At 37.7% G+C, this 27,823-nt stretch overlaps 4 protein-coding genes across 7 annotated transcripts; 3 read left to right on the plus strand and 1 right to left on the minus strand.

Moving 5' to 3' along the window:
• Positions 1-593: 593 nt before the first annotated feature.
• On the plus strand, positions 594-4,832 carry LOC140865903 (uncharacterized). 2 transcript variants are annotated; one of them, XM_073270738.1, is made up of 7 exons: positions 594-990; positions 1,866-2,070; positions 2,759-2,963; positions 3,088-3,281; positions 3,561-3,714; positions 3,811-3,975; positions 4,203-4,832. In XM_073270738.1, exons 1-7 carry the CDS (start codon positions 816-818, stop codon positions 4,659-4,661), a joined length of 1,557 nt encoding a protein of 518 aa, XP_073126839.1. In that variant the 5' UTR covers positions 594-815; the 3' UTR covers positions 4,662-4,832. The 2 variants fall into 2 exon arrangements, with proteins under 2 accessions (XP_073126839.1, XP_073126840.1); XM_073270739.1 differs by having other exon boundaries at positions 595-990; positions 2,759-2,960; positions 4,203-4,827.
• A 660-nt stretch (positions 4,833-5,492) lies between these two features.
• On the plus strand, positions 5,493-13,746 carry LOC140859935 (DNA-directed RNA polymerases IV and V subunit 2). 3 transcript variants are annotated; one of them, XM_073262563.1, is made up of 8 exons: positions 5,493-5,593; positions 6,275-6,796; positions 7,622-7,834; positions 8,157-9,034; positions 10,647-10,944; positions 11,467-12,414; positions 12,625-12,896; positions 13,000-13,746. In XM_073262563.1, exons 2-8 carry the CDS (start codon positions 6,275-6,277, stop codon positions 13,499-13,501), a joined length of 3,633 nt encoding a protein of 1,210 aa, XP_073118664.1. In that variant the 5' UTR covers positions 5,493-5,593; the 3' UTR covers positions 13,502-13,746. The 3 variants fall into 3 exon arrangements, with proteins under 3 accessions (XP_073118664.1, XP_073118666.1, XP_073118665.1); XM_073262565.1 differs by lacking the exon at positions 5,493-5,593 and adding an exon at positions 5,612-5,809; XM_073262564.1 differs by lacking the exon at positions 5,493-5,593 and adding an exon at positions 5,830-5,891.
• Positions 13,747-13,893: 147 nt separating this feature from the next.
• LOC140859936 (probable WRKY transcription factor 40) lies at positions 13,894-15,708 on the minus strand. Its single transcript, XM_073262566.1, has 5 exons — positions 15,477-15,708; positions 15,277-15,342; positions 14,780-15,076; positions 14,466-14,582; positions 13,894-14,341 (listed from the first exon to the last, which is right to left on the minus strand). The coding sequence occupies exons 1-5, from the start codon at positions 15,555-15,557 to the stop codon at positions 14,003-14,005; spliced, it is 900 nt and encodes a 299-aa protein (XP_073118667.1). The 5' UTR covers positions 15,558-15,708; the 3' UTR covers positions 13,894-14,002.
• A 5,177-nt stretch (positions 15,709-20,885) lies between these two features.
• LOC140861285 (uncharacterized) lies at positions 20,886-23,291 on the plus strand. The gene has a single exon (XM_073264295.1). It carries the CDS (start codon positions 20,886-20,888, stop codon positions 23,289-23,291), a length of 2,406 nt encoding a protein of 801 aa, XP_073120396.1.
• Positions 23,292-27,823: the final 4,532 nt, after the last annotated feature.

Here is a 27,823-nt window from a genome sequence, read left to right on the forward strand (position 1 = left end):
TTCCTTCATTAGGATTTTGTTCCACTGGGTTTTTCCTGATAAGGTTTTAACGAGGCGCATCCATCGTCGGGAAGACATCCAAAGAAAGTATATGATGTTGTACTCTTTTTCCTTCGTTCAGATTTTTCCCACGGGGTTTTACTGTCAAGGTTTTAACGAGACAGCACTTGAGTCCCGATGAAGTTCCCGAGCATCCATCTTGCCAAATGAAGATTTTGAAGAATTGGTTGCTTGTGCAAATAATCATCTAAGGGGAGTGTTATAAATATATTATTATTATAGATGATTATCTTATTAAAAATATGTGATCAAAATAAATATGTCAAGATAATATTTATACAAATTTGTATCTTGTAATCTTTCCCTATGAAAATTGCAAGTATTGACTCATATAAATTCTTTCTTATCTCGTGAATTCTCTCTATTCATCTCTCTTATTCTTTTATGATTTATAACAATTTTTTATTTTTAAAATTGTGTGGTAGAAAATGGTTTCTTCTCATCCTACAAATAATGGCTCTAAAAGATCAGGAATTATAATTGAAATCCAAGCAAAGATAAAACTTGAAGAGAGCGAATTTAATGATAATTTCAGAAATTAGACGTATGTGAATGGACGGGACCGACGTGATTTGCCTCCACATTGTTAAGACATCACTGACGCTGCCGGCCGTTTACAAAGTTCAAGAAAAAAGAAAAAAGAAGCCTTTGTATACTAATACTAATTATACATAAATATAATTATATTTATATTATGAAGACGTCGAGATTTTAGCCATAATGTAAAGAAAATTAGTGGGAGATCCAAGAAAAGGATGAAAAATTTAGCGGTCTCCCTCTTTCTTGTCATTCTTCAGTTTCCTTCCCTGTTTGGTTCTTCCGCAGAACTTCACTATTCCTCTGATAATGGCGAATGCAAAGCATGGCTGGTTCAATCAATCCCAACTGATATGCCTCATCTCTCTCGTGTGCCTGGTGTTCTTTCCAGTGGTAATTTGACTTTTTGTCCCTTTTCTTATTCGAGACAGTAGGGGAAAAAAAAGAGATCTTTAACCTGGTTTATTGAATTTCTTGGTTGGCTCTTTTCGGTGTTATTGTTGAATATTTAAAAGGTTTTCTCATATAAATGGGTTTTTGGAATGTACTTTGTTAAACTGAGATTTGGAGAACATAAGAGTTAGCTTAGCTGGCATGCTCGAGATGATGCAAGTGATAATTGCCAAGTGCAAATTGTGAGATAGCGATTGCTTGTGTTAAAAAGCCATCGTTTTGAGTCGATTTAGATACTGGTTACTTCATTCATTAATGAAAGTGTTAGTAAATTGGAGGACAACAGTTGCAATGATTACTGTTCATCATTGAAACAAAGTACTACTCTAATAAGAAATAGAAAATGGCTCAGCAGTAGGGAGAACTTCTCCAGTAGACCCAGAGCAGGCAGCTGGTAGAAAAATTCTTATATTGGTAGGATCAGTTTAGCAACAAGGACTCGATAGAAAAGTGATAGTCCTCAAGCACCAGGGAGTAGTCGATTTTCTAAAGAGTTTAACAATGGCTGACACACCAACCCCCCACATTCGATTATAAGGGTTGTTTGAATTGGTTTATAAAGAGTCACAATATACTCTTCTAGTAGCTTTGGTAAATCATTTTTGGGAAGCAAGAATGGATGTGGATTAATTTGCTAGTGAAGCCTGTCATGCATAGTCGTCCTGTTGGGATCTGCACAAATTATATTAATTAAATTCCTTGGTTTGTTAGTTTCTTTCCGAACATTTTTGCCTGCTCGGTCATAGGGATTTTCTTTGCTTCTTTGGCACTATTTAAATCTTACTTTAGTACTTTTGTTCATCTTATTGAACCAGCTGATGTTTTTCGATGGTTGGCGGGAAATTCTTCACGGAGCCTGGACATAATTGCACAATACTGGCAGTTGATCGCACATCCACAGGATCCTCACTCTGGGGATTATGGATACTCAAAAGACGAAATGCGGAGATTTGGAGCTAATGAAGGGTTTGAAGTCTACAAAGCATTGGAAAGCGCTGCTGATCGTGATATTAATATTCGGTAGGTGTATGTACATTTTGGGGGGAATAGTGATTCATTTCTGTATTTTTTTTTCTGATGGAATCATGAAATTTTATGAATGGGTATAAGTAGGGCCTACCTTACTTGTATTGTTTATTTTAGTGCTTGGATATAACAGCCTATGGCTACTTGTTTGCAAATGAGTTTTGAAATATCTGTAAGCTTCTTGACTGTCTTGAACAAAGCTTGTCACGACCTTTAATTCACCCTCAACCCTGAAATGAATTCTAAATCTCGGTCAGTTGAGCTAACCTGTGTGTCTCTGAGTGGATTCTTGAACATCCAATTTTGATTTTCTTGTGTTATTTGCAGCCATAAAAACCAGTTTTATATTTTTACATGACTTTCCTAGCATAAGCTCACGCTAAAGTGTTAATTTGTTCTCAGTGGTAAACAAAGCTAACCTGTGTGTATCATAATCGTTCTCAGTCTTGTACTGAAAAACATTTTAAAAGCACGGGCAAAATTCGCATTCTGCAGTGCAGCAGTTTAGCCCCAGTGATTATCATATGAAGCTCTCACTCTATCATGCATTTAACCGTAGAAACATCTTTGCATGAGTATGGAATCAGTGCAAATTTTCTTGGGGTTCTCAATTAAATTCTTTGGTCAAGGCAAAATGTTTACATTTCTTTAATCATTTTGATTTGATCTAATATTAGTCCAGATTTTTACAGCACTCTGGAGTCTATCCTGATTATACCCAGGAACCAAGTATGCTTGCATCAGGAAGACCAAACGTGAAGAATGTAACTTTATTACTCAGTGATTGGTGGGGATCTGGTATAGTTCATGCTAAGGTGTGGATTTCGGATCGTCGAGATGTCTATATTGGATCTGCAAACAATGACTGGAAATCTCTAACTCAGGTAGCAAGAAATTTTTATCCAAGAAAAGTTTTCTCACATCCACCAGCAAATAATATCTAAAGGTGCTACAAAGTGAATCGCTGTTTTCATATAGTCGAGTTAATGTAGGCTATCATTTAATGTGTAGGTAAAGGAACTTGGGGTTTATCTTGTTGGCTGTCCAAATATAGCGAAAAAAGTCGAGAGCTACTTCGATAACTTGTGGAAACTAGCCCATCTTAATTCATCAGCTTATACTAGTTTAGTGCGGGATAAAACATGGCAGACCATTCGAAAAGTTCCGTGTTGGTCACATTTCCTGGATGAGAAAGAAAGGTGCAGGTATGTTGGAAATAAGCATGAAAAATGATTTTCCTTTCTTGTTCTATGACAAACGCAATGTATTGATGAATTTTCCTGAAAAAATCTCGTTTCTCGAGGTTTCAAAGATCTTAATCGTATGTATTTAATTTTCCAGAAGTTGTCTTATGAAATACAGATTTTTTGGACGTTGCTTATTGTGATTTTAAATTTTATCATGATGTATTTTTTATCGTCAAATCAAGAATAAACTTGCTACTAACTTGTTAATGTAATGTATTCTGCCATGTTTCTTTTCAGCTCACCTCTACCTAAATCTGTGGATATCAAGCACGTAATTGGCTATCCTGAGTTATCCGACCCTGATATGTTTAATGTTACAGTTAGAACTCCTGGACTATACCATTCAAACTCAGAGCCTCAATTCAGTTATCTTTCGTTTGCTCCACCCGAGGTTTTTTAAATTTGCGAAATGTTTCTTAGATCATTGGCCAGCCTTTGTATCTGGTCCTTTTCATGCATTGTGCTTATGCACTTCCTATTTTGGCAGCTTTTGTTTCATAAGTACCAAACCGATGAACAAGCCTGGGTGGATACTATCAAATCCGTCGGAAATGGAGGAACAGTTAGAATAAGTACTATGGATTGGCTTGGTCAATCACAATACTTGGCTCAAACTGTGTATTGGTCATCCCTCTCTTCTGCGATATCCGAGGTAGGTAACATGCAGTATGTAGGTGGTAATATTATGTTATTCAAAAGCTCATTTTCTTCCCGTTTCCCATGTTCCTTTTTATGCCATATTTACCTGGTATCTCCACCAAAGGGCTGGATTTGCACCTATCCCTTTGGTGCTTCCGCACTATGTTGGGACTGGTGTCGTGTTTCCATGTTCGACCTCAAAAGACTGGTGTTACATGGGTTCCATGTTCTTGGTTTTAGGTTGTCTACGCGAAGCATGCGAAGGTACAGCTGTTAGTTGCATACTGGGCACATTTCATAAACAACACAGACCAATACCTAAAAGATCTCCTCTACACCAACACTCTGTGCTCTTCTTCAAGATACAACAAGTGTTCTGGAAAAGTCGAGATAAAATATTATCTTGTTCCAGGATACAATCAAACTGGTCCTGCCATCAGAAAGGGCTCAGCAACCGGGAACATATACCCCGGCTACACACGTGTCAACCATGGAAAATACGCAGTAAGCGAAGTTCGAGCCCATATAGGGACCAGCAATCTAATATGGGACTACTTCTATACCACGGCAGGAGTCAGCTTTGGGACTTATAATTACGCAATCGTGTCTCAACTTCAAGAAATCTTTGATGCCGACTGGAGTTCGCCGTATGCAGTGCCGGTTGAGCCATTGGAAAGAGGTAATGTGTATTCAAGCTGATGGAAGATCTGTGTTGGTTGGTCTTTTTTGTGGAAGAGTTGGAGCCACAATGAATATGGATTCATTCATCTTATGTTACACATTATTATCTTATGTTACACATTATTTTGGTTCGTTTGGTTAAATGTTAACAGTTAACAATGACAAATCAATGTCCACGGACTGCTAACACACACACACACACACATATAGCCATGATTTCAATCTTAGTAAGAGGGAGACTACCTAAAATATTATTATATTATTTTTAAAATTTTGCATTTAATTTTCGAAAAAACCGCCTTTTATTGATCCATGCATATTTTGCAAAAAAAATTAAATATTACGGGAAATTTGGAGAATTAACCTTGGTCAACATTCTTTTAAAAAAATTGACCTTCTCAAGTGATATGAATTACATTAGGGAGGTCATTTTTTTTTTTAAAAAAAGTTGAGGTTAAAAAAAAATACCTCAAAAATTACTATACATACATATAATTAATTGTAAATTATATATATATAGCCATTGTTTTGAATCTTGGTGAGTTTGTCTTAATTTGCTATGACATCCTACACGAATTTATACTATTTCAAATAAAAGATCCGTTATTTACTGACAAGACGATCTCATATAAATTTTTATATTTTTTTTGTTGAACTGATATATATCATTATTATATATAAATATAGACTACATGGTTTTTAATTTCAAACATGAATTACAATCAAAATATTCTAAAAATTAATCAATTGAATTGGAAAAAAAAAAATGCGTGGGCCAATATTTCTATTCTATCTAAATTTATTATTATTAATTGTTTTTAAATGAATTAATTCTCTGCTCCTTTCTGCCGACTCGTCACTCGTTAGCCAGTGGACTCACTTCACGGTGCTCTCGACATTAATTTACTTACCTCTGCCACCAAATTTTTTGGTAGTCTCCAGCAACGAAGGTAAAAAACTCCCGTCCTTTTCGTTGTTATTTTCCTGGGTTTTTTAATGTTTTGAGTCTCTTGGGTTTTCTCTTACCGGGGCTGCGTTTAGTTAACTAAAATATTTCCATCGCCAAGAAAGTTTGACTGTGTGTATGTTGCGTGGCTAAAAAGAGGGGGAAAAGTTTCAAAACGCTTCAGAATCGAAATATTTGGTAACCCAGCAGTCAGATTTAAGTAAGTTTCAGTCTTTATGTTTTTCATCTAGTGCAATTTCTTTTTTCGTCGTCGCTCAAAGGTTTATGGGTATTTCTGAAAAGTGAGTCTTGGTTTTTTTTTTTTTTTTTTGTGGAGAATAATGGCTTGCAAAGTGAAATGCATGTAGCCTTTTTCGCTTGTTATGTGTTTTGAAGGCGTTTTTGTGTGTGTGTGTGTGTGGAAATTTTTGATTTTCTGGAGCATGAGTGAATGAGAGTGATTAAGCTTTATTTAAAAGCTTTTGTGTATTAATTAGTTTCTGATGCAAAGTATCACCGTTAGAGCTTCTCATCTAGTTCTTTCCCTGCCTTGTGCAGAAGAAACCATTAATGTTGAATCTTTGTGAACCATCGCCCAAGTGGATTTTGAAACAAAATTTGAGTAATATTGATCGGGAATCAACAATTTTTATTTTATTTTATTTATTTTTTTGTTTCTAAACAGATGGGTGGATCGGATTTTACGAAAGCTGGACCTAGTGGCCTCAATGAGAAGTTTTCCAATGGCACCACCAAGGATGTTTCCGATGATATGGACTTTGTGCTTTCTGAGTCTGATGATGGTGATGATGTCGTTGATGTTGGCAGTTCTCTCCAAGAATTAGGTGAAGGGTCGCTGAAAACTTTTTGTAAGAAGGCTTCGACCGCCTTTTTTGATGAGTATGGGCTAATAAGTCACCAAATCAATTCATACAACGAATTTGTTAAGTACGGGATTCAGCAACTGTTTGACTCTATTGGTGAGATTGTTATCTCGCCAGGGTATGATCCATCAAAAAGGAGAGATGATGGTTGGAGGCAGGCATCTCTCAAGTTTGGAAAGGTCACCCTTGAGAAGCCTATATTTTGGACTGGTGATAAGTTTTCATCTGATGGTGGGAAGGATTATTTGAAATTGTTGCCCAGGCATGCACGTCTTCAGAATACGACCTACTCATCCAAGATCAGAGTGGATGCTCGTCTTGAGGTTTGTAAACTGGACCACGCTTATCTGTGCTGGAGTATGTCTTTCTTATTGTGAAGACGTACTGGACTAGGGTTTATGCACGTTATCTTTTGATTTCCTCATTGATCATTGCTTTTAGTATTTTGTGGGTTGAATGTTTGGTACAATCTGCTGGCGATCAGGTTTATCCTGGAGTTTCTATTTGTCAGAGATCTATGTTTTTGTCTAGCATTCAATCACCCCAAAGCTAATTTGACCGGCGTGTTTTTGACCTCAAGGTTTCCTAGTTGTCTGCAAATTCTAGCTCTACACGCATTATAGTTCTAACAAGTGGATTAAAATAGTTGTTCCTTTGATTGTGTTGCTTATGCTAGTTCTTTGGGATTTCTCGTCGTTTTGTGTAAAACCTTTGGTTGTGGATAAATAATGAGAATTTTTTTGGTCGAATCAGCATTCTCAGGGTCCATAGATGTGATGAGAGCAGATACAGAGATATTATATGATAAATTAATAGTATGTGTTAGATTTTTTTTTTCCTTTTTAACAATTTTGTTCTACATTCTTTTCAATTTTCCTCTTACTGTCTTTGGTTTCGTCTTCTGAAATTTTCATGTAAAATTTTGCATGACCTATGTTCTTAAGAATTGTTGTAGTTGTAGCTGTCGAACATATGCTATACTGTGTCTATTTTGTACCTAGTTTTTCAAGTTATTGAAACAAAGACAAGTAAAACCTTTATAAATTTAGTGTCAGATGATGATGGCATGATGCAGACAGAGTTTTCTACCTTCTAAAACATTTACGTAACATACTATATTACCTTGTTATCGTTTCTTAACTTTTCAGGTTTTTACCGAAAATCTTGCTAGCAGTGACAAGTTCAAGACCGGTGTACAACAACAAGTTGAAAAGACGGTGCTAAGTGTGCATCAGAGTGACATTCTATTTGGCAGCCTCCCGGTAATGGTGAAATCAGATTTGTGCAATGAGAAAGGAACTGAGAAAATGGATTGTGAATTCGACAATGGAGGATATTTTATTATCAAGGGTGCTGAGAAGGTGAGGGTTTAGTTTTATAGTGGTTTTCTGTATATTCCTTGCAATTTTTGGTAAAGTTCGAACATGGGAGTTTCTAGTATCAACTAAAACACAGAATGCTGTGGTAGGTCAAGATTTGTCTTGGTTAATGTCTTTTATCCACACCAATTCATGCTATAAACTGGCTACACCAGTAGTAGAGCAACAAACTCAGGAGCTTTATATAGTTTCACTTCTCACCATTTCTTATTACCAGTTAACCATTTTATTGATGACTTAGAAGTTTGATTCTGTGACCAATGCAGTTAATTCAAATACTAATGCATTTTCAACGTTAATGCAGACGTTCATTGCACAGGAGCAAATGTGTCTAAAAAGACTGTGGGTAGCAAAAGATCCGAATTGGTCAATTGCATATCGCTCAGTTGTCAGACGAAGAAAAGTTCACGTAAAGTTAGTTCCAAAAGTGGAGCACATCAGTGGAGGAGAGAAGATCCTATCAGTTTACTTTATGGCAACTGAAGTTCCAATCTGGATTCTGTTCTTTGCCTTGGGTGTTTCAAATGACCTAGAGGTTGTAAAGTTGATAGATCTTGACATCGAAGACTGCAGGGTTGCAAATGTACTCGTTGCATCAATTCATGTTGCTGATAAAAATTACGAGGGTTTCCGTAAGGCGGACAATGCTGTAAATCACATGAAAAAACTCATGCAGGGTTGCAAATTTCCACCTACAGAGTCCGTGGAAGAATGCTTTAAAAATTATCTCTTCCCTAACCTCAAAAGCTTGGGGCAGAAGGCTCGGTTTCTGGCGTACATGGTCAAGTGTCTCTTAGAAGCTTGCATGGGACTTCGCAAAGTTGACAGCAGGGATGATTTCAGGAACAAGAGGTTGGAGTTGGCTAGTGAGCTACTTGAGAGAGAACTGAGAGTTCACATGAAACATGCTGAGAGGCGCATGGTGAAAGCCATGCAAAGGGATCTTTATGGAGATCGGGAGATACAGTCAATTGAACACTACTTGGATACTTCAATCATCACAAACGGTCTTTCCAGGGCTTTTTCTACTGGAGCTTGGTCACATCCTTACAAGAGGATGGAAAGAATTTCTGGTGTTGTGGCTACTCTAAGGCGAACAAATCCTTTGCAAGCGACTTGTGATATGAGGAAAACACGCCAGCAGGTCTCATACACAGGGAGGGCTGGTGATGCTAGATACCCGTAAGTTGTTGTGTTTATTTATCTGGTTTTAGGACTCGACTCTAAAAGTGAAAACTCATTTTATGTATTCTGTCTTTATTGCATCAACTCCTGCCATGTGATTTTACTGTACTTCAACATATGTGTTATGTAATTAGCTGCTATTTCTGCGATAAACAAAACAATACGTTCAATCGAGTATACTTATTTCCAGATTTCAGAAATGGATAATATGCTGATAAACGATGTGCTAACCTTGATGCATTGTTTAAGAAACTGAATTAGGCGTGTTTGTGACTTGAGTTGCAATTATTGCTACTGTAATCGTTTAGTTTAGTTTACTTCACCGTTTTTCTTTGGTCTTTATTTTCCTGCAGTCACCATAGTTACTGCACGACATCTATCACCACCCATTTCAAACATCAAACTTTTAACGCGTACTTACCTATGATGATTCCAAAGAAAATTTTTGAGAGATGCTGATCAAACGCAATAAATGCCCCAATTAGGCTTATCTGAGACCATAACAAATACACACATTAACCGAGAAAGAGGAAGACCAAAGAAGACCTGGTTAATAACCATAGACTAGGATAAAATTCTTTTAAATATAGACGAGGATGTATTAGGGGAAGAACACAATGATGTAGGAGAATAAATGTAGCCGATCCCAGTCAGTGGGATAAAGGCCTTCTTCTTCTTGTTGTTGTATGCTGATCAAACACAACTTTTTATTGTATCTTCTGCTGTTCCTTGTCATTTTTGGCTGTGCACATTTCAAGTTGTCTCTTTATGATTCTTGATTGCTTTGATTTTGTCAGTCATCATACTATTCTTTTTGGAGCAAATGACTTTTTATCACACTCTTGGCTGCTCCATCCTTGTGTTGCTTCGTTTCGTTGGGTTATTCATCACGCCATTCCCCAAACAAAAAAAACACGAGTTGTGGAGGCATGCTTTCTGCATCTGTTCTGAATCCTGTTAAAGAGCCTGTATTGCATTTGCATATGTGTGTATTTTGACTTTTTGTTTGTTTCTATGCATTGTACCTTAACAATGGTCGTGCTGGAAGCAGTTTCTAACCAGCATATTTTCCCTTCTCAGACTGAGTTTCAATTTACCACTGAAACTGATACTCTGATCTGTTTTCACTATCGGAAAATGTTTCTTTTGTTTTCAGCATGGCCTGTTTTACCTTTGCTTCACTATGTTTGACCTACTTTATCCTTTTAGAAAGCACTGTGCGTCATGGTTCTTTCCGATTGATTTCAATTGGTGCTGGGGGTTTTCGTTTGCACTTGATCATGAGCATGGAGCAGCATTGTAAAGGATATTGAACTATTGATTCTTTAAACCAACATCAAAATTCATTCTTGTTTCTTTTTTGCTTTGAGTTTAGTTTTTACATAATTACCTCGATCAAATTCTCTTATGCTTTGAAAATTTCTTCTCATGCATATGTTGGTGCAGTTTGTTACAGGGAACTACACTTCTTAGTTTTCTTTTGGCCAAGTGTGACATAAATGTGTTTTTCATATTTATCGAATCTTGTTTTCATTAGCATTCTAACTATATTCTTAATATCTCAACAAGAATAGTAGAATAGCTTATGATTGGTTGCATTATGATACAGCCACCCATCTCACTGGGGTAAGATTTGCTTCCTTTCTACACCTGATGGAGAAAATTGTGGGCTAGTTAAGAATCTAGCAAGTTTGGGTCTTGTCAGCGCTAATGTATTGGAGAAGGATGGTCTTCTTCGAAAATTACGCCAGTGTGGAATGGAAAATTTGGTTGATGATACTTCAAGTTTGCTCAAAGCGAAGCAAAAGGTTTTTTTAGATGGAGATTGGGTTGGAGTGGTTGAAAATTCTGAGTCATTTGTTGCTAAGCTAAGGCGTAAACGTCGCAGGATGGAAGTGCCTCATCAGGTTCATCTACATTCTACCTTTATTTTGTATTCTTTGGAAACTGTAAGTCGAAATCTCAAATCCTAGGATGAAATTGGCATTCCACATGTTAGCAAATCTCATTACATGCAGGAAATTGAAATAAAAATTTGTCTTCAGTGACTTGGTTGGTTTTTGGTTTCAAATTTGATTCCAGTTTATTCTTTGCATTTAATTCACTTAATTCATAATAGGGTAATTATGATTGCTAAATGAGACTATTTTACCATGCATTAATTTTCATGGTTGCTGTTACCTGATTGGTACCTGTCACACACGATATGAGTTTCAAGTTAATGGACAAATATCATGTTTGCAATATATATTTCAACGAATGTTGTCACTGATTTTTGTATTGCTGAATGCAGTGTCCTAATAAATAAGGAAAATAATTCCCCGTTTTCTTCTGTAGCATGATATCATTTGCTCTGATGCGACTGTCTGCCAACATGCTTTCATTGTCAGGTTCTGTTGGCAAACATTTCATACTCCGTCCTTTTGTAGGTTGAAATTAAGAGAGATGAGCATCATTGTGAAGTGCGCATATTTGCTGATTCTGGAAGGATACTCCGTCCTCTTTTAGTTGTTCGAAATCTAAAGAAGATTAAAGAAGTAAAAGGAGATTATATATTTCAGACTCTATTGGATAACGGAATACTAGAACTAATAGGACCAGAAGAAGAGGAAGATTGCCAGACTGCATGGGGAATTAGATACCTTTTTACCTCTGAAAAATCAAGGCAACCTGTGAAATATACGCACTGTGAGTTAGATTGTTCGTTCTTATTAGGGCTAAGCTGCGGAATCATACCTTTCACCAACCATGATCATGCAAAGAGAGTTCTTTATCAGTCTGAGAAGCACTCTCAGCAAGCAATTGGATTTGCTACAACAAATCCGAATGCCAGAGTTGATACCAATTCTCATCGGCTGTATTACCCCCAGAGGCCACTTTTCCGGACAATGCTTTCTGATTGTCTCGGAAAATCATCATATTCTCATCAGCAACGGGGGATGATCCCACACCCCGAGTTCTCTAATGGCCAGTGTGCGATCGTATCTGTTAATGTGCATCTGGGATACAACCAAGAGGACTCGATTGTGATGAATCGTTCTTCCCTGGAGCGTGGAATGTTTCGATCTGAACATATTAGAAGCTATAAGGCAGAGGTTGAGAGCTACGAGGGATTAGGGAAAAAGCTTAAGCCTGAAGACTGTATAAGCTTTGGGAAAACACAGAGCAAAATTGGACGGGTAGACAGCCTTGATGATGATGGCCTTCCCTTCATTGGTGCCAACCTCCAAACAGGCGACATAGTCATAGGAAAACATTCTGAATCGGGGGTTGATCACAGCATTAAGCTGCGGCACACTGAAAGAGGGATGGTTCATAAAGTCGTGCTTTCTGCTAATGATGATGGAAAGAACTTCGCTGTTGTATCTCTAGCACAGGTGAGTATTCCTCACAACTTATGCCACTGTTGGATTGCGTTTGATGTGTTTTTGCTTCGATAGTATGTCTCCATGTTTGTGATTACAACCGAGTGCTACTCTCTTCAATGTGTCACATACATATTTGGCCATTTCATTCTTGTTTGCATTCTCTAAAATTTCGTCATATAGTTCTATCATGGTAGTTATGGTGTAAGGATGACTGTGCAGGTTCGTTCTCCGTGTCTTGGTGACAAGTTCTCGAGTATGCATGGACAGAAGGGTGTTCTTGGGTTTCTGGAGTCGCAAGAAAACTTCCCTTTTACGAAACAAGGAATAGTCCCAGACATTGTGATAAATCCTCACGCATTTCCATCCCGACAAACTCCTGGTCAACTGTTAGAAGCCGCCTTGGGCAAAGGGATTGCCCTAGGGGGTGCACTAAAATGCGCCACCCCATTTTCAACTCCATCGGTCGAAGATATTACAGCTCAACTTCATAGGTATCATCTGTCTGTTGGGGAATCGTTGTCTGTCCCAAGTAACATTTTATCTTACTTTATCAATTGATATGTTTGGACATATTTAAGCACATTCCACTTGCAGGCTTGGATTTTCAAGATGGGGGCATGAAAAAGTTTATGATGGTCGGACTGGAGAAGCAGTTCGTTCCCTGATTTTTATTGGGCCAACTTTCTACCAGCGCCTCACTCACATGGCCGAGGATAAAGTGAAATTTAGGAATACAGGGCCCGTCCATCCACTCACCCGCCAGCCAGTTGCGGATAGGAAGCGATTTGGCGGGATCAAATTCGGAGAGATGGAACGTGACTGTCTATTAGCCCATGGTGCAGCTGCAAATTTACACGAGCGCCTCTTCACCCTGAGTGATTCCTCTCAGATCCACATATGCCGCAGCTGTAAGAACGTGGCCAACGTAATTCAGCGCCCGGTGTTTGGTGGCCATAAGATTCGTGGTCCTTATTGTCGGTTCTGTGAGTCGGTGGAAGATGTAGTGAGGGTCAACGTCCCATACGGAGCAAAGCTCCTCTGTCAGGAGCTGTTCAGTATGGGAATCTCTCTCAAGTTTGATACCGAGTTGTGCTGAGGCCACCTAGCTTCTTAACAAGCTACCGGTAGTATCCCTCATCTGATTATCTGAATCTAGGTTCACTTTTTTCCTGCTGTATGTTTCTTAGGAATGCTTTGGCTTTACTTATAGCTTCGTTGCATCTAGCAGAAAATTTGTGTTTCTCGGGGATGCCTTTTCCTGGAATTACATGAAATGGTGAACAATATGCATGTAACGTGACTGCGTTTTCGCGGCCTTTAATTCCATCCCAGTTTCATTTCTTTTCGCATGAAAATCGGCATGAGTTCGTTCAGGTGGTTTATATCACGTATCTTAACCCCCTGCTATATACACCTTTTTGTGTTGTTTACCTTTCAAATATGGACATTTTTATAGGAAACTAATGTATCTTTTGCATGATTCGACATCATAATGTATACTAGCAGGTGCCGTTTGCATAAATGTATTTTTTATTCCAAAATTACAAAATCATTTCATTTACTTATAAAACCAACCGTGAATTTGCAACATTTCTCATCATGGCTCTGGTATTTCCTCGTCTAATATCCTTCCTGATATTGCTGAAACAAGTGCAGCAGTGAAACCTGGAATTTTTGTCAAAGAACAAGCCATTTGATCCACAAAAAATTCTTGGATTTCCTTGCTCTCACAATTTGCTATAGCCCTCTGCATATTTCTGTGCATTATAGGATCTCTCAGATCAAGACTCGCGGTATGGTCGCCGGAAATCAAGCCTGGAGACGAAACTCCGGCCGTTCCCGATTGGGAAGAAGAGCGGTGGTGGTGGTAGTGGTGGTAGTGCTTGCCTTCGTATGTAACAACCAGAAGGGATGGATCATCTACACTTCTCTGCACCTACAAGCACAAAGTAATTTCCGAATTAAAATTTAAGTGAGAAGTGAATGTTTTTAGTACATATGCAATATATTAAATAATTAAACTGTTATTTCATTTTTTTTAAAGATTATATAAAACTCACCTTCTTCTTGACTGAGCAAATGGGAGCAAAAGAGCACTTATAATATGCCCTAGGAGATGGATTATCTCTTGTAACCTTTTGTCCATATTTTCGCCATTGGTACCCATCCTTCACTACCTGTAAAAAAGTTATCCATTTGGCCAAAACGCAGTTGAAATTTCTGGCAAAATATTTCATATTTTGATTTATAAAAGATCACGAGTTCATGTAAATAAATAAAATTTTAAGCATTATCCGAAAATGCAAATTATATTAATGTTGGATATAACAAGTTTAATTAATTTAATTATTATCATTAAAATCAATATTCTTACTAGGCTCATGTCCGAGGGATCAACCCTCACTAAAACTTTTTTTGAAGCATTTGGTTTGATCCCTTTTGGTCTTCCATGTGACCAACATTCTTCGCAACAACCTTGATTACAACATTTCTTTTCGACAAAATCCGAATAATCGTCGTCGTCGCGCTTCCTCTTCCTCTTCCTCGTCGGAAACTCCTCCTCCTCCTCATAACTAGATTGCTTTCGCGTTGAATCGTTTTGATTTTTCAGCAAATTCGCAACCATATCATTCAGCTTCTTGTTTTCGGATTTTAATCGATTCAACTGATCCTGGATCGATCAGTTTTAGTTTACGTGCATGAAATTAATATCAACAAACCTATATATATATGCATATATACATACTTAGTAAATAATTAAGAATTTTAATTATAACATACAAATTAGATCATTACTACATAATACATAACATAGCATGGCACGAACAGAAAATATAATTTGCAGCATATATATAATATGATCAGGCATACCTCAGTATCTTTCAGTGACAATCCTTTTTCATGATCACCAGTAAAACTATCTTCAAACTCCGAATTCTAATGAAAAAAAAATGATTAAATTCATATATTTTTAACATTCCCTTTATAAAAATAAAATGGAAAAAATAATGAATAAATAAATATATATATATATATCTCTTTACTTTTTTTTTTCAAGAATACATGCGTACCGAATATTCATTAGGGCTGTGCATGGGGTTTGAGTTGAGGTCGATAAAACAGTGACCATTTAACAAGTTAGCCTTCTCCATTCTATCAATAACAATAAGCCAAAAATTATCTCTAGTCGATCGATCTGGCTTGGTATCGAGATGATTCGGTCACCGAGTTTTGAAGAGTAACCACAGCTAGCTCGAACTCAGCTCCTTGCAAGAAGTTGGTTGTGAATACAAGATGCGCGATTCAAATGTTTCTTTTGGGAATATATTGAACAAATGGATTGAAAACTTTGAAATTGAGTCGGAATATTCGATATTTATAGACTTAACATATGTTGTGCAAGACTTACAATTCTTGAAACGAAGCTAAGTCAAGTTTTTTTTAATTCTATCCAATATTGCTTCATGATTATATTATTATGGGGAAAATTTCCAGTAATTTCCCGGCCGATAGATTAATCTGTCAATTGAAACTGTCCATGTTCTATACATTTTGTATATGTATTTTATTTTAGCCAAGGTGGAAGGTATATAAATCTTATCTGCTAAGAATTATATCATGATTTTTGTTTAATAATTAATTAGTACGGTATGCAATTTTTTTTCCGATGAAATTATAGAAGAAAATGATTATGTAATCAACCGATATGATCCGTTGCACGCGCGTTGTGTACTTGCTTATAGTTCGTCCTTGTTTTGGAAAAAATTTCTGTGGATTTTAATCGATTTTGATGTAATTAGTTTGATTTATTATGGTATAAAATAGGGGTGATATTATAGTTTTCAAATTTTACGCTGGTGATCGAGAGGTATACATAATAGTAATTTTATTTTTGTATATTTTTTTATCGATAAATAAATTTCAATTGAAAAGCTTTATGATACTCTAGAATTGGTTGAAAATTAAAAGTATTCTATCGAATACGGTTTGCCATTAATTTTTACATTTATTGTTTTGAGACTTTGGTACGTGAAAATGGGACCATTTTAGCCATGGACTAGCTAGCTCGTACTGAAGGTTTAAATAATTTTTGGAATAATAATATTTGTAGCTAGATTTTTTTTCCCTAAACATTATGTCTGTATTGTATTATTTGATACCAAAATACCATTAATATCCCTATTCATTTCTCAAAATTTCAATATTTTTTGGCTTCGAGTTCTTCAAAAATTTTCAAGAAATTTAAGAAAGACGAAATGAAAAGTATTCTGTGGGTGTTATATCAAAACTAAAATATTATACCAAACATTTACTTGAAAATTAAATATTATATTAAATTTAATGCGTACGCATGTGTCGTGTGTCAAGTGATATAATATTTTTGTGTATATAATAATTTATCCTTTTTTTTTGAGAATATAATTTATCCTTTTCGAGAAACTGGAAATTAAACATGAAATTATCAAACTTGGCTTCGAAGAAACTAGTAAGCTTATTTTTTCTACATAAAAGCCTTAAATAATTCTTAAGAATGACTAATAGTTAAATAGACTACAAAATTTATAAAAATCCCAACTCTTCCCGAATTTCATCACATTTCGGTTCCCAAAAAATTCCGACCCAATATTTTCTCTACGGGATTTTTTCGTACCGATTAATATTAGGGAGATATCAGAAATAAATCATCTTCTCGACGGGATTTTCAACTTGACCCAAAGTAATGTTTTTAATAAATTTTATTGAAAATTTTATTAAAATATTAGGCTACATGTTTATTGGATTCAACTCATACATAAATTAATTGTGAACTTATATTGCATAATTATGTACGATTGAATGTGCGACTATTAAATCACTAAATACCATTTATTTAATTATATATATATATATATATTTAAAAATTATTAATAATTTGATTTATTATTATTTATAATTATTTAATTATAACAAATATGCAAAATAAGAGATGTAATTTTCCATTTGTCTATTTAATAAAATTTATCTATTAGCTCGTAATTTGAATGTAATATATATCCCGAACAATATCCATAATAATTCAGTGCATAACTAATGTTTTTCTTCAACAAAAATGTTACGTTACTTGCAACTTTTGATGTGAAATTGGGTTGTGCATGAACAATATGATCCCAAAAAAATTCCGATATTAGTTATTGGGTACAATACTCAGATTTTCATTATCCCCAAATTTAATCATGAACATATAAAATGATATTGTTATGATCTTATATATATGTTTCTAGTTGAAGGTTTTGTTCTTATTTTAAAATATGAGTTTCTAAATATTTTAATTTTTTAAAGAATTATTAAAAAAATTGTAATCAAATATTTTTTTTTAATTTTATGAAAAAATATTGAAGCATATATATTTATTTTTTATTTAAACATATAAATTTCTAAATAATATTTTTTTAAAAAAATAAACAATTTTTTTGGACAAAATTTTGAACATGTATATATATTCTTAACCTACCCGATGAAATCTCGAACATTCGAGATTCTAAATATTCGGATCACGATATGAGTCGGATACGAGATCGAATAAGAAAAATAGGTCATCAACTCTCACTGGAACACATTAAGTAGAGGATTATGAGACCGGTCTCTACCCGATCTCACTCCTATAATTGAATGTAAAATAACAAAGTCGTACTTCTTTAGTTTTTGAACACTATTGTAGTGAAACTTCCTACATGCAACATCATGTATTAGGTAAAACAAGCACAATAACAACAATAATAATTTCATTGTACATTTAATTTGTGGTATATCAAAAAGAGCTGTTAAGACAGGCCATTGAATGCAAAAGATAAAATAATGTTTGGAGTAAATTTATACGAGCCATTACTATCCCTATTAATTTCTCCACAAATTGTCAATATTTTTTGGTTTCGAGTTCTTCAAGAAATTTAAGAAAAACGTCGAAATGAAAAGTGTGTGGGTGATATATATATCAAAACGAAAAATATATATATTTTTAAAAAACTATATATTCCAAAAATTTGTACAAACTTTTAATTAAAATTTAATACACATGTATGCATTGTGTGTCAAGGGATACTTTATCCTTATTGACTTTAGAAACTAGAAATTAAGCATGAATCAAACTTGGCTTCGTAGAAACGAGTTGACCAAAATAATCCAATTTTTCTACATAAAAGCCTTTGATAACTATTAAGAATGACTAATAACAATTGATTGTAAAATAAAAGTCGGACTTCTTTTGTTTTTTTAACCCAATTGTACCAGAACTTCCGACAATAAGATCGAGGATTAGGTAAAACAATGCACAATAATTATTTTAGATGATGATGATAATAATAACAACAACAATTTTCATTTTATATTATATTTGAAGTATATATACGAAAAACTTCCAAAGCCACATATGATGCTTATCTAATCTCATGGTGTCACCAAATGACGTCTTGTAGCATTTATTTTAGTCTCTCTGGTGTGTTTTAAAATTAATTTACCAAAATATCTCCCATATCATATCGTAAATAGATGGGAAAATTGCAAATTTAGTCATGTATGTTTGTCATTTTGCGATTTCGGTTCTCTATGTTTTCAAATTTCAGTTTTAGTCCTGCATGTTTTGATTTTTGACAATTTCGGTCATTTTTATTCAAAAATGTTTAAGTGGCACTGTACACGTCAGCTCCACATCAGCACTGAATTAGTGCCACGTCAGCGCCACGTTGAAAAAATGACTAAAATTGCCAAAAAAATAAAGATAGCAGACTAAAACTGAAATCTAAAAATATAAAGGACTGAAATCGCAAAGTGACAACATACAGGACCAAAAACGCAATTTTTCCTAAATAGATTTTGTTTTATATGCCATTACTTTTGATTTGTTTGGAAAAAATGTGTTTCATGTTTAATAATATTTATACATAAATAATTATTTGTCTACAATATCAATATTATTGCTTGTTATTTCATGATAAATAATTTTTTTTTTTATTCTCGCTCCGTGTTGGAGCCGCGTGGGTACATTCTGGATGAGTAGACTAAAGAAAGAAGTCAAGCATTAAAAACAATTAATTTGGTTTGAATTCTTTAATGTGACACAATCACTCGTATGTCACCCTCGATGCATCTACGTTGTTACGTAAGTACAAAGTAGTTTGGGTCTCTCTGTGTGGGAGCGAGATATATATAAGCAGTGTTTGAGAGAAGTCTTAGAAAGTATTTTTCAATTTTTTATTAACAAAATTTTACAAAATTTTAATTTTTTTGTTAACAAAAAGTTGGAATTTTGTAACTAAAAGTTGAGAAATGCCAAAACTCTCCCAAACACTATTATAATTAAAAAAATTTCAAGAATGTGTCACTCAACGCTTGGGCAACGTGCATTTGAAAAAATTTCAAGAATGTGTCACTCAACGCTTGGGCAACGTGCATTTGGGACATACATGATTGAGATTGGGACTAAGAAGTAAGAAGTTTGGTAAAATTTCATTTCATGTTCTTGGAGTCGTAGTCGTGACTCGTGAGATGATATTAATATTAAAAAAAATTATTAGTTTTCTTTTAGAAAGGAATAAAATCGCATATAATTATAAAATTTAATATTACGTATAAAATAATGTAAAAACTACAATCAATTGTTTTTTTTAAAAAAATTACAAGTAATTAAATCTAATTAAATACAAACTAAACAGATTATTACTACATGGAAATATGGAATCTTCAACGAAAAAATTTTTCTTGCATTTTCGTTTAACACCGAATTGAACATCACTAAGCTTTGGATCTTTAACATTTTTTTCCTTGATCAGATTTCCTGCTTCATTTCCTTTCTTTCTTTCTTGCTCTATCAATATTGTTACCCCGATAAAATATTTCCACCCGAGCCCGTTTATAATGGTTTTACCTAGTATAGCCCAAGGTGGTAGGGTCCAGTCCAGTCCAAAGCTATGTTAGGCTTTGTCATGACCTGGGCTGGTCATAATGGGTCGAGCTAGGTTATGCTTTAATGGGCCATGTACAATCTTTTTCTAATTCAAGTGGGATTTTGATATATACGAGATAAGCTTAGATCTTATCAAATATTTATGAGATAGAAATAAGCTTACAAAGGGACCAATGAGTGAGGAGTCCTACTCCCTAACATGTTACAATTCGACTAGGTAACTTATTCTATTTTTACTATAAATATAGGTATTATTCATTATTCATTACTCACTTTTACATTCACGCACTCATATCTCTCAGTTTTCGTATTAATCATACCCTCTGCCTTCAAGACACTTACTTAGGCATCGGAGGGATCATGCCGAAAACACTTTCGGCGCCCCTTGACCTAGTTGTTGCTTGTGCAGAACTTGGCGGTACCCGACCTGACCTGCTCCATAAAGAAACTGGAGGATCCATTCTACCAGACCGAACCCGAGGTAAAATTCCGACATCATCAATTGGCGCCGTCTGTGGGAATTTGAAGAAAAAGAGTTTCGATGGCTGATCAGAATGGAAATCATCCTAATTTAGAGTTCTTAGTAGCTCAGGCTGTTCAGAGGGCTTTGGCAGAGAGGGATGAGGCAAATATTCCGCAACCCGATCATAATGCCCACCTCGAGGAGATCAAAAAATTGAAGGAAGAAATGGAGCAGCTCAGGAAGAAGCAGGCCGGGTACCTAGCTACCACAATCAGAAACATTCCTTTTACTCAGGAGATATTGGACGCTGACCTTCCCAAACAATTTAAATTGCCCCACGTCGGGGAGTACGATGGTAAAGGCGATCCAGATAAACATTTAGCACGCTTCGAGAATGCAGCTCTGCTGCATAAATATTCGGATCCGATCAAGTGTAGGGCTTTTCTTACTACTCTCATAGGACCAGCCCAGCAATGGTTCAATACGTTACGCGCTGGGGAGATCAAGGAATTCAAGGATTTTAGCAAATCCTTTTTGCATCACTTTGCTAGTAGCAAAAAACATCCTACCACTACTTTCAGTCTCTTTGCAATCAAACAACGGGAACATGAAAATTTGAGGGCATACATTCGAAGGTTTAGTGCCTTGGCTCTCGAGGTACCCATGGCTACCCCAGACTTGCTCATCAGCGCATTCATGCAAGGGCTGGATACAAAAGATTTTCTTAAATCTTTAATAAAAAGGCCGTCGGAGACGTATGAGGAATTACTTGCCCGAGCTGAGAAATATGTCAACATGGAAGAGATTCAGGTCTCGCGAGCAGCTGTGAAGAGGGAGCGACCAAAAAGTCCAAAGGGCAATAGGGTTCCGAGCAATGGGATAGGAATGGGACAACCATTCCGACCTGCGCTGTTGGGAGAATTCAGCTCTTTCACTCCCTTGCGCATGAGTAAAGTCCGAGCCTTCCAAATTTGTGATGATCAAAAGCTCACACAAAGGCCTCCATGGACTGAGAAGGGACCTCGGAATAGGGAGTCAGATAAATATTGTCACTTTCATAATGAGTATGGGCATATTACTGAGAACTGTCGTCAATTAGATCAAGAGATTGAAAGAATAATACAACAACATGCTGAATTAAAAAATATATTGACCCGTCAAGAGGGATATCGCCCGAACAAGAGACAGCAAGAAAGACCGAGGCAAAGAGCCAGGACTGCTCCTCCCCATGAAGATTTCAATCACCCGAATCAGGGCCAGCCCGACAATGACCGAGCTCATCAAAGACCAGCTCCGCCTGCTAGAGGAATTATAAACATGATTTTTGGAGGCCCTACTGACGGAGATTCCAATCGAGCTAGGAAAACTAGCAGTAGAAAATTAATAAATATGGAGATTGGGAATCAAATCTTCCATACTGGCCCGACCCTCTCCTTTGGTCCAGAAGATTTGAAAGGGGTTTCCAGCAACCATAACGATGCGCTGGTAATAAGGGCCACAGTCGCAAACTATGACGTAGCTCGGATATTCATGGATTCAGGCAGTTCAGTCAATGTTTTATTCCAAGAAGCAATAAATCAAATGGATTTGGGACAGTACAAGATGGAGCCTGTGGTAACATCACTCTTTGGTTTCACGGGTCATGCCATCCGACCTGTTGGATTAGTCCACCTACCCTTAACTCTTGGAAAAAACAACACTCGCAAAACCCGAATTGTAAGTTTCATTATAGTGGACGCCCCATCCGCTTATAATGCTATACTAGGCAGACCTGCCATGACCACTTTCATGGCTGTAGCATCAGCTCTACATCAGAAAATGAAATTCCCAGTTGGTAATGAGGTTGGGGAGGTGCAAGGTGATCAAGTTATTTCGCGCAAGTGTTATGTGGAGGAGGTCAGAATAGAGCAAAAAGTAGCCAGGACTGATAACGTCGACCGACCTGGAATTTCTGGCATGGAAAAAATCAACTTGATAGAAGACACATCTGTCGCCACTGAAGAAGAAACTGAAGAAGTAATAATCTCCCCTCCTTTCGGGGTAGTAAAAATTGCTCGAACCCTGGAAACAGAGTTGAAGCGAACACTGCTGGAATGCTTGCAAAAAAATAAAGACGTCTTTGCATGGTCAGTTTCAGACCTGGTAGGGGTCCATCGGGAAATATCAGAACACAAGCTCAATGTGATAAAAGGTTATCGCCCTATTATTCAAAAGAAACGACACTTCGGTCCTGAAAAGGATGCAGTAATAAAGGAGCAGGTGGACGAGTTACTCAAGGCGGGGCACATTGAAGAAATCCACTTCCCGACCTGGTTGTCCAACATAGTCCTAGTTCCAAAGTCTACGGGAAAATGGCGCATGTGTGTAGATTTTCGAGATTTGAATAAAGCATGCCCTAAAGATTGTTACCCCCTACCTAGAATCGATCATCTGGTTGATTCGACTGCAGGGCATGAATTACTCAGTTTTTTGGATGCTTATTAGGGATATCACCAAATTCCCTTGGCAAAAGAGGACAAAGACAAAGTGAGTTTTGTCACATCAACTAGAACTTATTGCTATGTGGTCATGCCGTTTGGACTCAAAAATGCCGGGGCAACATATCAGAGACTAATGGACAAAGTGTTCGAGCAACAAATTGGGAAAAACATTGAGGTATACGTTGATGATATCCTGATCAAAACCCGAACTGCAGACCAGTTCATCACCGACCTGGCTCAAACATTCCAGACATTGAGAAATTATCAATTGAAGCTAAACCCTAGCAAGTGTACTTTTGGAGTCCGGGCTGGTAAATTCCTAGGTTATATGGTTACGAGAAGGGGAATTGAGGCGAATCCTGAAAAAGTTCAAGCTATCATTTCTATGAGCTCGCCCAGAAATGTACAGGAAGTACAAAGGCTGACAGGAAGAATTACCGCATTAGCCCCGTTTATAAGCAGATCTGCAGATAAAAGTTTATCCTTCTTCAAGGCACTGCGAAAGACCAAAAATTTCGAATGGAATGAGGAAAGTGAGAAGGCATTCCAGGATTTGAAGACCTATTTAAAACAATTGTCTGTGCTGAATAAGCCTATTCCAGGGGAAGAGTTGTTCCTATATCTGGCAGTCACACCCCGAGCAGCCAGTTCAGTCCTGGTCAGGAAGGATGGGGCAAATCATCAGCCTGTTTATTTTGTGAGTCATGTCTTGAAGGGAGCCGAGCTCAATTATTTAACCCAAGAAAAACTTGCCTTAGCCCTGGTAATCACCGCAAGAAAATTACGGCCTTACTTCCTGTCACATCCCATCACCGTGCTCACCAATAGCGTCCTGGGAAAAATTGCAACTAATCCAGATGCATCAGGTAGACTGGTCAGATGGATCATAGAATTGAGTGAGTACGATCTCAAGTTTGAACCTCGAACAGCTATAAAAGCTCAAGCCCTGGCTGACTTCTTGGCAGAGACAGTCCAGCTAGAACAAGAAGAGCTATGGAAGATTTTTGTAGATGGATCATCATGTCAGTCAGGGAGCGGAGCTGGAATCGTGATCATCTCACCTTGGGGTGAAGAAACTAATATATCAATCAGATTGGACTTCAGAGCCTCTAACAATGAAGCAGAATATGAGGCATTGCTACTCGGACTTAAGGCAGCACGGAATTTGGGTATCTCCCGGGCTACTCTATATTCCGATTCCCAACTAGCTATTCAGCAGAGCAACGGAAAGTTTGAGATCAAAGATGATAAAATGAGGAAATATGCTAAGGCATTAGACACAGCTAAGGAAGGATTCACCGAGCTGAATTTAGAGCTCATCTCCCGAGCTGAGAACATCAAGGCCGACCATTTGGCTCGCCTAGCTAGTGCATTGAATGATCGGCCTGATCCCATTGTTGCAGGTCGGGAACTTGTGTCTCAGTTGGAAACTCTTGATGATATGCTAACTCAAGTACCAGAAGGGGATTGAAGATATGACATACACACATATCTGACTAAGAAGGAATTACCAAATGATAACAAAAAGGCCAAGGAAGTAAAAAAGAAGGGCTCTTCGCTTCGTCATGATCGATCAAATTTTGTTCAAGAGATCTTTCTCTCAGCCCTTGTTAAAGTGTTTAGGCCCTGACGAGGCAAATTACGTATTACGAGAAATTCATGAGGGATCTTGCGGAAGTCACCTGGGCAGTCTTGCCCTAGCTCGAAAAGCTCTTCTTGCTGGTTTCTTTTGGCCTACTATGCGCAAAGACTCCTCAGATCTGGTTCATTCGTGCTATAATTGCCAAAGACACGCTAACCTACAGTGGAGACCTGCAGAATACATGAAGGCAGTGGTGGCTGCTTGCCCTTTTGACCAATGGGGGATGGACATAGTAGGGCCATTCCCTGTTAGCACAGGACAAAGGAAATTCTTGTTGGTCGCAGTCGATTACTTTTCCAAATGGGTGGAGGCCGAACCCCTTGCGAAGATTACGGAGAACGAAGTGCTCAATTTTTTATGGAAAAATATAGTATGTCGCTTTGGGATCCCTCGCAGGCTAGTATCAGACAATGGGCGACAGTTTTGTGGATCTAAAGTCCGAGCATGGTGTCAAGAAATGAAGATTGAACAGGTTTTCACCTCTGTCGCGTATCCACAGGGGAATGGACAGGTCGAAGTTACCAATAGAACGATAGTCCAAGCTCTCAAGACACGACTGGATGCGGCTAAGGGCAAGTGGGCAGATGAGCTCCCTTCCGTATTGTGGTCCTACCAAACTACAACTCGGTCCGGTACAGGTGAAACCCCTTTCAGCATGGTATACGGGACTGAAGCTGTGCTCCCAGCAGAGATAGGGCAAGAGAGTGCAAAAATCATGGCGTATGGGGAAAACAATCAAGAATTACGAGCAATGGATCTAGATTTACTCGAAGAAAACAGGTCCCGAGCTGCAATTAGGCTAGCGGCCTATCGCAAACGAATGACCCAAGCATACAACAAAAGAGTATACCCCAAGGTTTTCCAAGAGGGAGACCTAGTTATGCGAAAAATACAACATCAAGGGGAACGAGGAAAGTTAGAAGCCAAGTATGAAGGCCCATTCAAAGTGATAGGAAAAGCCGGAGTAGCCGCATATTACTTGGAAGATGCTCAAGGTAAAAAGGGAAAAAGGCCATGGAACGCGCAACACTTGAAAAAATATTATCCCTAACAGATCAGTTCGGGCCTCATCATGTTATCTATTTTTCACTAAACTGGCACTTAAACAGTTATTTATATTTTTGAAGTTTTCTTGTTTACATTAGGATCATTCCTGTCTAGTGTCAATTTTATTTTGGAAATATGGCGTTTAAAAGTTTTGGTCTGTTTTTATAAAACAATTTTTTGGGAAACATACCTTGCAAAGCCCAGGCAGGTCTGGCACTTAAAATCCACATCAGTGGTCTCAAAAGCCCAGGCAGGTCTGGCACGCAAAATCCACATCAGTGGTCTCAAAAGCCCAGGCAGGTTTGGCACTCAAAATCCACATCAGTGGTCTCAAAGCCCAGGCAGGTCCGGCACTCAAAATCCACATCAGTGGTCTCAAAGACCAGGCAGGTCTGGCACTCAAAATCCACATCAGTGGTCTCAAAATCCCAGGCAGGTCTGACACTCAAAATCCACATCAGTGGTCTCAAAGCCCAGGCAAGTCTGGCACTCAAAATCCACATCAGTGGTCTCAAAAGCCCAGGCAGGTCTGGCACTCAAAATCCACATCAGTGGTCTCAAAGCCCAGGCAGGTCTGGCACTCAAAATCCACATCAGTGGTCTCAAAGACCAGGCAGGTCTGGCACTCAAAATCCACATCAGTGGTCTCAAAAGCCCAGGCAGGTCTGGCACTCAAAATCCACATCAGTGGTCTCAAAGCCCAGGCAGGTCTGGCACTCAAAATCCACATCAGTGGTCTCAAAAGCCCAGGCAGGTCTGGCACTCAAAATCCACATCAGTGGTCTCAAAGCCCAGGCAGGTCTGGCACTCAAAATCCACATTAGTGGTCTCAAAGCCCAGGCAGGTCTGGCACTCAAAATCCACATTAGTGGTCTCAAAAGCCCAGGCAGGTCTGGCACTTAAAATCCACATCAGTGGTCTCAAAGCCCAGGCAGGTTTGGCACCCAAAATCCACATCAGTGGTCTCAAAGCCCAGGCAGGTCTGGCACTTAAAATCCACATCAGTGGTCTCAAAGCCCAGGCAGGTCTGGCACTCAAAATCCACATCAGTGGTCTCAAAGCCCAGGCAGGTCTGGCACTTAAAACCCATATCAGTATTAGAGCCTAATAGCTGAGCAGGTCCAGCACATCAACTACTTCGGTAGTAAGCAGGTCTAGCATTAAAACAATTTCCATTAACGGTACTTAGAACTTAAAAGTTTAAATATGGATCGATCTCAAGGGCTGAATTAAGGTTGAACAAATTCATTATCGCCCTGCCGTAATTAAGTTAGTTCGGGCATATATAGGCCGGGACTTCATAAACTTGCGTAAGTTTGCTCAGTTATTAAGTCCGTTCGGGCATATATAGGTCGGGCTTTATAAAACTCATAAGTCTGGCTTCAGTTATTAAACCAGTCCGGGAACATATAGGTCGGGACCTTATAAACTTGCATGATAAGTTTGGTCTCAGTTATTAAAACAGTCCGGGCACACGCAGATCGGGGCCTTAAAACAGTCGGACTTGGTAAAATTTCTCGCATTTTGTAAAGAAACCCGAACTAAAAATAGAATAAGAAATAAACGTTCATAAGCAACAATGTATCAGCCCGACCTGGGCAATAACAAAAATTGATGACCACGCAGGGTATCATTCATATCATGTTTTTAGACAATTCAGAGCAGGAAGAAGAAATAATCAAGGGGTGGGGGCATCCTGTGGCCTTGAGTTCTGGCCGGGACTTGTTGTTCTCTCCGGCTCGGCTTCCTCGGAGTCCTCATCAGGCATGTCATCTAGGGCCTTGAAACAGTCAGGAAAAGGGCGGGGTGCTCGGTCTCTGAATACCCATTAGCCCTGAACTGGGCTA

Source organism: Henckelia pumila, chromosome 4 (genome assembly GCF_033568475.1).
Source record: "Henckelia pumila isolate YLH828 chromosome 4, ASM3356847v2, whole genome shotgun sequence".
NCBI classification, from domain to species: domain Eukaryota; kingdom Viridiplantae; phylum Streptophyta; class Magnoliopsida; order Lamiales; family Gesneriaceae; genus Henckelia; species Henckelia pumila.